General features: G+C 44.0%; 1 protein-coding gene across 1 annotated transcript in view; it reads left to right on the top strand.

Annotated features, from left to right (window-relative positions):
• Window positions 1-5,930: 5,930 nt before the first annotated feature.
• The window catches only part of cacna1ha (calcium channel, voltage-dependent, T type, alpha 1H subunit a), a 67,422-nt gene continuing 64,256 nt past the window's right edge, over window positions 5,931-9,096 (top strand). Inside the window, exons 1-3 of the mRNA XM_079746179.1 lie at window positions 5,931-6,038; window positions 7,652-7,785; window positions 8,583-8,680. Of these exons, the coding sequence (XP_079602305.1) occupies window positions 5,946-6,038; window positions 7,652-7,785; window positions 8,583-8,680 (325 nt within the window). The 5' untranslated portion in view covers window positions 5,931-5,945. The remainder of the gene's footprint in view (window positions 6,039-7,651; window positions 7,786-8,582; window positions 8,681-9,096) is intronic.

Raw genomic sequence — 9,096 nt, forward strand, 5'->3', positions numbered from 1 at the left:
CATCCGCCTCATCCGTTAAACAAAGGAGAGTTCTGCGATGCTAGATTCACCATATTTGTTTCTGTGAAGTTATGGCAGTTGTATCAACGGTTATTGACAACAAGCCTAAAGATGAAATACTGAACTCTTGAGACCATTGTTGGGCATCCCCCCCGGTTTGAGTTGTGATTACTGGGGGAGATCAGGTATAGCCTATCAATGTTGTGTATGTTGCACAGTTTAATGTTTTTTTGGAGGGAAACCGTGGAGTGTACTGTAACTGAAGGAACATCTCTGCCATGACGTCTTCCATGTGGGAGTACACTAGGGCACTCGCAGTGTGTTTGTGTGTGCGTGTGTGTGTGCTTCACAGTATAAGAACACTGTGTTGTTGCTTGGCTGCCTATGAATTATACATGATTGTGCGCTGTTCCAAACCACTGAGAGGCTTTGCAACCCATCTGCACCGCAGGACAAAAAATAACACAACAACCTCCCCCCTAAAGAAATGAACAGCTTTAAAGACTTAAGAAAGGCTACCCTCTGCGGGTCAGTCCACCATCGGGGCATAAGGTTGGCCGTGCAGCTGGGACAAGGTAGATGTTCTTTAGCCCCCCAGATCAACCTGTGACACCTTGCGAATCTTCCCTTTAAACAGTGGACAAACCGCTCAGTTAAGGTTAGTTCAAGTCACGTCGGAGTGACCCTTAATGATCCACTTTGGGGGCGGGAGAAAGCCCCCACGCCACCCTCAGAGTTCTATTTCCCCAAGCAGGAGCGTTGGGAGCTTTCTGATAGATCCGATCCGATTGAGTCGAGACAACGTCCAATTCATGCTTTCTCCAAGGTCCAAGGTTGGGAGACGTTTTTGAAGTTTATTGTTAGTCTGATAGAACAAATTTCAAAGTCAGCAGCCTCCCGTATGGTGTGAGTGCAGCATTTGTCTGCTGATGGATGGTCTATTGGTCACTCTATCAAGGTAGCGTCAAATCCAGCTGCTGTCATCGCCCACTCAGCATGCATGTATGCACCTTGAAGATGTTCACTCAACCAAACCAATATACTGCCACAGAGGGTTTCAATCCTGTCACTAGAAGTTCCATAAAATAAGCTCCAATCTGCATTCTCTACTTCTGGTACTTCTGGACCAAAAGTCTAGAATAACTAAGCATCCAGTTGTAATTCTTATTAAAATGATGAAAAGGCACCAAGTGAACCCATTCAACCTGCTAGTTAACCACTGCATGGTGCATCAGTTAGATGCTAACTATATGTCCACATATGCTAACATATATCACTTGCTTAGAGTATGATGACTGTTCAAAATGTGCTCCATCACATTTTTTGGTGCATCACTGTTTAAAAAGAAGACTATATGATGCAATGTCTTGCAATACCTTGCAATTCAAGCTGCTATTAAGAGTTTCAATGTAAAATGGACTTTAAATTATTATTCATGTCTACTCCATTTTAATAGTACACCATTTTCTTTGCTTTTCCCTCCAATATTTAGAATAGTTATCATTCAGTAATATCTCACACTCAATGTGCTTTCCACGTTATTAAGCACATTAGGGTGTTTCATCTCCAGCCAGTGCAATGCAGAGTGTTTCTATCATGTTTTTCAGTGATGCTCGCTGGCCTAGCTAACTTTGTTAGATTTTTTCTGTTCTCTGCTTCCACTCAAATAAATGGCAGTGGCAGCAGTATTAACCTAACATGCATGTTTTTTAGTTTGCAAGGGATCACATTAAACCTCATGAGACCATCCAGATTCTCAAGTTTGCTTTTTACAATGAACATAGTCTGGTTTTTGCTGGGCAGCAATTGACTTTACGCGGCCAACAAAAATCTCCAGCCAATGAGATTTAATAAAGTCGACACCCTTCCCTTTTTCCAATCCAGCTGGGATACTGCATCCCAATTGGTGAGATGTAAAACGTCCGACCTGTGTATGTGTGAGTGTGTGTGTGTGTGCTTGCTTGTGGGTTACATCACAAGACATAAGCATGGCAAATGTTCTATTGGTGAGGTGTACTGATGTACAACGTCCGATCTGTGTATGTATGTGTGTGTTAGCAGGCACAAGCACATCTGTGGATCTGTGTAGATTGGTGTGCATGCATTATAATGTGTCCCCATTTGTATGCGCCAACTTGGATACGTAATCAGGTGTCAGTAGCTCTTTCTGTGTTAGTGTCTGTGTGTGTGCACGCGTTTGTCTGAGCTTGTGCGCGTGTGTTTGTGTGTGGGTACATGCACGCGTGTGTGAGCGTGTGTGGGCTCCAGGCAGAAGGGGGCTCAGGAGGTGTTGACTGTGGAGATTAAAGTGGAATTAAAGGGAGCAAACCACATGGTGCCACAGAGCAATACAGCAGTGATGGAATAGAGAGAGCGAGAGAGACAGAGAGACACAGAGACATAGAGAGATGGAACGGAGAGAGAGCGAAAACATAGCAAGAGGGTCAGAAATAATAGATCCTCTGAATATTCAAATGTTTCTAGTTGATTCCAGGGCAGATTACAACACCCTTCATCTGTAAAGGATGGACTGACCTTAGGTTGCTCTTCAGCCTTTGTGTGTGCATAAGTGTGTGAATCGGTGTGTGCATGTGGGTGTCAATGTGTGTGTGTCAATGTGTGTGTGTGTGTGTGTGTGTGTGTGTGTGTGTGTGTTTGTGTGACAGTCTGTGTGTTTGTTTGACACTGTGTACATGTGTGTGTCTTTGTGTGTGTGTGTATGTGTGTGTGTGTGTCAGTGTGTGTGTGCTTGTTTAACAATGTGTATGTGTGTGTGTGTGTGTGTGTGTGTGTGTGTGTGAGTGTGTGAGTGTGTGTGTGTGTGTGTGTGTGTGTGTGTGTGTGTGTGTGTGTGTGTGTGTGTGTGTGTGTGTGTGTGTATGTGTGTGTGTGTGTGTACCTATCAGTGCACTGGATCGCCTCCAGGCTCTTAACATGTTGTTTTCTCCCAACATGTTCCCTGAGCGCTCACTATGTGCGGGGCGAGTGGCTGTGCATGTAATTTGGCGACTGCAGAGACGAAAGAGCTGCAGGCTGCTCCTTAACCCCTTCCCATCGCAGTGTTAATCCCCACAATATCACATTGGGACTTAACATGGCGCTTATTGACTTCTTGGTTTGCCCCTTTATTGCGTCCCCCCCCGGGGTGATGCAGTGCTATCGTTCAGTGGCGCGTGTAAAAATGTAATGGCTGAGGCTAGCAGTCAACCGACGGCTAACAGTTACCAATTTAAGTGTGGTACCCGCTGTGATGGGGGTATTTAACGCTGTAGGGCCCATCGCAGGGCATGTTTACATGTTAACGTCACCGTTGGCCCGTAGATCTGCTCAATACCTACCTCTGAGTGCTTGGTATTCATCTGTTCGGGGTTAAAGAGCCAGTGAACCCAAAACTGCTTTCTTTTGGTTTTAAATGTGGTGATTTGTAGTAATATATGCCATTTCATCACTGATACTGAAATTAGTCCCGGATTTAGGGAATACATTTGGGACTAAATTCCCCTGAAAAAGAAATTGTGAACGTTCTACTCTGCTGGTGGCGTTCTATTCTACCAAGGGGCACGGGCAGCAAGCTTATTCTGGACTTGTGGAGCTCTGTCTGGCCAGCGGTGGACTGCGGTTTCCGCAAGAAAGTAGCATACGCCACAGTGTGTGTGGATGGTGAAGCTCCGTCTGAACAGCGGTGTAATTAATACCTGAGTCTGAGGGTAAGGCTTCCCGGACACATATAGTATAACGCTATGGTGTGTGGCGGATTTCATATCCAACATCGCTTATCATAACGCTCATAACAGTTACACAACAACGTTACTAAAAAAGTATCATAAAGTTGGCGTAGGTCATTACCATTGGGATAAAATACCCACCTCTTTACTGAAACTCTCAGCCCAAAACACTTTTTTTAAATCAAATAATGTTCATATTTAATCAGAAACAATCTTCCTTTCGTGCCTGCAGCTTTTTTAATGACACTATATAAACTCTCCAGTGTGTGTGTGAGTGTTGTTCTCTTGTGGTAGTGTGAGGGCTACTGATGTATGCAAGTATGTTTTGGGTAGTCTCTCACCGTTTTATTTTGTTATTTTATTGATGTATTTATTTCATCCATGCAGGGCCCCTTGTTGCTAGTCTGTGTGTGTTCCATGCGTCTGTTCTTGTTTGACTGCTGTCACTAATGTTTTTGTGTTGTGGTCTCAATGAGGAGGCTTATTTAGTTTCCCTCTAGGGAAATTAATAAAGCAATCAATCAATGAATCAGGCAAGCAATCGATCAGACGGCCACAGTTAGAATCAATCCTTAAAATGACATTCTCAAGCATATAAATTTACGCATTCTCAAAAGTCAATCAGTTGCTTTACTAACACCCCAGCCTCAAAATCCTCGGTCTATCTTTGTCTTTATTTATATTACAGTATTACCACAAAAGCCATCCTCCTAGGACTTTTTACATTTTACTGTATCAACACAAAAACACTTTAAGAACAACTGATCACTCCTACGTTGGTAGTCATTCTTTCCTTCTGAATATCCAAGCGTCTGACACATCGTTCCAGCAAGTGAGTGTGACTAAGGATTTTCAAACAGATTATTATGACGCAGGCACCTAATGTGCTGTTTAAATTCTCCTTCTACAAAGAGTCCAAATATAGGTGGCACAATCTATTTTAAATGACGTTGTTTGGCGGGGCTAAAGAATGGGTGCTGGTGTTTTTCAAGAATCTTTATGAGTTTACATAGTTCAGTAACTTGTGTTGCCATAGCGCAGGGGGCTGTTTCTCCCCCTGCTGCTTGTGTTGATGTAATTGCACAGGGCCCATGGACTATAGCCAACCAGCGTTGAACATTATCTATACACTGCAAACACACACACTTAAACACACACACACACACACACACACACACACACACATTCAACCATGACCACGCTGCTTCATTCATGCTAATGAGCCACATTTGAGCTTCATTGTGAGAGTGAGGTGTGTGTTTTAGCTTAATTTGTGTGTGTGTGTGTGTGTGTGTGTGTGTGTGTGTGTGTGTGTGTGTGTGTGTGTGGGTGTGTGGGTGTGTGTGTGTGTGTGTGTGTGTGTGTGTGTGTGTTTTGGACAGAAGCCAATCTAAATTAATACAAACTGGAATTATATTACCTCCCTGGCATGACCATCCCTCTGGCTCTCGCTCACTCTCTCGCTCTATCCCTCTGATCAAAGGGTGCATTGTTTGTGGAGACATTGTTACAAATTGTGCAATTATTTAGTTTAGTTTATTCCTGCTACTGTATCATTTTAGATTAAAGTACTAATGCATCAATTGGCAATAGTTTGGTTGTGATGTACATTGCTGAAACCTTTTCTATTCCATACTAACGAGGCGACTATAGATTCAAATTCTACCCTTGTTATTCTATGAATGATGATAGATAATTATATGTTTATACAACAATATGCATGCACAGTAAAACATTGAGAGGGCAGCTATCCTTAGCATGAGCTGCTAGGCTCAAAAACCGTTGGTAAAATAACATACACACTTGTACACATACATATACACTTGTGAACACCAGTATGTGCCCACCATTGTATGGTTACCACTTTATCATGACCACAGTCTTCACCAGTTTGTGATCGAAGTAAAAAATCACAAGTGTACAATCACCAGTGTCCGTGCATGTTCAACATTGTATTCGCCAATATTAGGTCATCAGTATGTGTGCCCCTGAATGCGTTCAACAGTATATGCGTTCACCGTTCACCAGTGTATGTTCAGCAGTATACGATAACTAGCGTATGATCACCAGTGTATGTTCACCAGTATAACATCACTAGCGTGTATTCACCAGGGTGTGGTGACGAGTCAGTAATTACCAGTGTGTCTTGACCAGTGTACCGTGACCGGTATGAGTTGCTGTCCTTAACACCTGACCTTCACGTGGTTCGAGCATGTGTCCATGCTGGTGATCCTGCTCAACTGTGTGACACTGGGGATGTTCCAGCCCTGCGAAGACGTCACCTGCCAGACGGACTGGTGCCTCATCTTACAGGTGAGTGTGTATATGTGTGTTAGCGTCACTTTTGACAAAATGTGATGTGAATTGTTTCAGTGTTGCGTGTGTTGACTTTTTATTTAGTGACCCAGCCGGGCCATAATGAAGTATGAATTCTTTGTAAACCAAGCGCTCACTTCAACCATTGGTCAACTTTCGCACTCCGCCTACACGCTGTTGGGATGATGCAGTCCTGATTGACAACGTGGCCTCACATTGGATCAAACTACTTAAAGAAGAATTTAAGCTGTCGAACTGGTGGTGTCCACTCTAGAAGAATCCAAAATAGAAAAATCCATCCTTTAATATAATTATATTTATGTAGCCTTGGATTTAGTTAAATACTAAATACTGGTAGAGGTAAGGTAATGATGTGGACTTTGGAAGGGTTATGGGATCCGACCCGCTGAATCGAATCCAACCAGCTGCAAAGTAAGGTTGACTGACAGCAGCTCTCAACAAACACTGCAGTGCAGACGGCAGGTTTTTCAGACCTAATGGGCGAAGCGAACTGACTCTGTGAGGCCAGCGAAGTTGGACAGCCGGCTGATATTTGGAAACACGCCACATATTTAAGAAAGCCTCTCACTATCTTCAAATACCAGGTTTTTAGGTTACATCACCTCACGTCCCCTCCAATATCTCTTCATCACAGAAAAAGTTTGAACCTGATTTTTCACGCAGACGGGAAACTTGGCCGGCCGTTCGTCCGGTCCGACTTAGAATAGCTTTGGGTAATAGACTGAGTCTGTGTCGACCCAGGGGATGGGCTGGGGTCACATCCTCTGAGCGCTAATGCAGTTACCTCCCAGGGAGTGGGGCGAAAGATCACTCAAGTGTCCCCGGACGGGTGCTGCTTAGTGTCCCGCTTATTTACCCCAGTCTGTTGGAAGGCCCTTCACTCACTCAACCACATGCCTTCAACTTTGAACTATATTCCTTCCAGCTGTGGGACTTGGGAGTTCTGCTGCATTCCCCCAAACAAAATATAAAAATACACGAAGGCATGAATTAATGATCAATCAGATGTGACGAAAGCTGTGCGTAGCTGCTCTAACTGAACAGATACCATTGCTATATATTTATATGCATGTATATATATCGATATATATATGTATATATTTATACTATAGAAATATATATAAATATATATGTATACACACACAGTTTTCCCCCACTATTTTATCAACCCACGATATCTGTGTCCATAAACGTATCACCAGAACATTCATGTATCCCTATTATTTCCTCTCAGTCTGCATCTTTTGTTCCATCGTTCGCACGGCTCCGGTGATTTGCGGTGTCACTCCTCAGCCTGCGAGACGTGTTCATTATTTCTCAGCTACGAGTCGCTCGTTATCTCCGGTTCGTTATAAAAACTGCTTAATTAATGGAGCCGCAAACAGAACTTTGGCTGAGCGTCGTGAGCGTCTCTCAGTCTCACTACAGACAGAGTATGTAGTTAGTATGGAGTCAATATTGATTTCATGCGACTTTCCCTCATGGGGAAGACTCATTATATGACAAGCCCTCATCATGGAGTCCCAATCTTTGCATGTGTGTGTGTGTGCTTGTGTGTGTGTGCGCCTGTGTGTATACTGTGCCGGCAGGTTTTGGACGACTGCATCTTCGCCTTCTTCGCGGTGGAGATGGTCATCAAGATGATGGCCCTGGGGATCTTTGGCTCCAAGTGTTACCTCGGCGACACATGGAACCGGCTGGACTTCTTCATCGTCATGGCGGGGTGGGTGTTCTTCGCTTCTGCGTCCAACAGTGTCCCTTTTAAAGGGGTTGAGGTGTCTTTCCGAGGCACTTTGATGTCACGACGAAGGGACGCCATGGGCAAGGTGTGTGTGGACGTGTGGAGCTTCGTCTGGGCAGCGATTGATGTAACTGGCCGGTTCTGAGATAAGTTTAGGCTTCTATGACATTTAGAGAGTAATGGACATTATGTGTGGGGCATTTCATAAAAAACATCACTAGAGGTATCACAAAGCTGGTGTAGGTCAAAGCCATCGGGATTACATGCCCCCAATCTTCCATGGAACTCTAAGCCCAAAACAAAGTACTTTGAGTCTCATAGTGTTCGAAACAAAGCTGAAACAGGGGGTTCACTTTCACTTTAAGTTTCTATAGACAGCAACAAAAGCAGCCGCCTTGAACCCATTTCACACAAAAGCCCCGAAAAGATCTGCTCTTCAAAAACGCTTTCAATGAGCTGCCATTTAAATCAATGAGCGATGAGGGGACAGCGAAAAGAATAGGCCTAAAGCTTGTCCTTTCTTTGTTCATGGGGAGAGGAGGACATTCTTGCACCAATTCCTGTGGGTGTGTGTGTTGATGATGGACAATGTTTGTTCTGTTCAATTCACACACCCATGCTCAGGTCAAGTGAGGGCATGTCTGAGTGTGTACAAATGGGCAAAGAAAGTGTGCATGGGGAATTAGTCGAAGTGAAATCTAAATGCTATTTGATCTCTCTCTCTCCCTTATCTCTCTTCTCCTCTGCTTTCTATATGATATGTCTCTCACTCTCTGCAGGATGATGGAGTATTCTCTGGACGGCCACAACGCCAGTCTGTCCGCCATCCGTACGGTCAGAGTGCTCCGTCCACTAAGAGCCATCAACAGAGTGCCCAGTAAGTGCACCCCCCCACCCCCTCCAAAGCTGCATTACCCAAAATGCTTCATGTTTAATATGAAATTAGCTACTTAAGGGAAATGAATCCCTGCACACTGTGGTAATATATTCCGGAGATGACCTATGCAACGGGTGAGCTCTGTGACTCATCACTTGAATGTGCTTTTCTGAGGTGTGCAATGTCAGTCTTTTCACGCAACTCGTCAGACCCGCGTTCTTTCAAGTGGAGTCCGACGACCCATGTGTTGAAATAACACTGAAATGATCAGCCCACTCAACAGAGGAACAGGATGGATGTAACTTCACAGGATCTACATTTTTTGTTTCATCAATGTCAAGTGTCAGCTCAGTTATAAAAGGAGTTGTCAGAAAAGGCAAGCTAATACATTCAATTCACTTCTCAGACACACCGGG

The sequence above is a fragment of the Pollachius pollachius genome, assembly GCF_949987615.1.
Source record: "Pollachius pollachius genome assembly, chromosome: 11".
NCBI classification, from domain to species: Eukaryota; Metazoa; Chordata; class Actinopteri; order Gadiformes; family Gadidae; genus Pollachius; species Pollachius pollachius.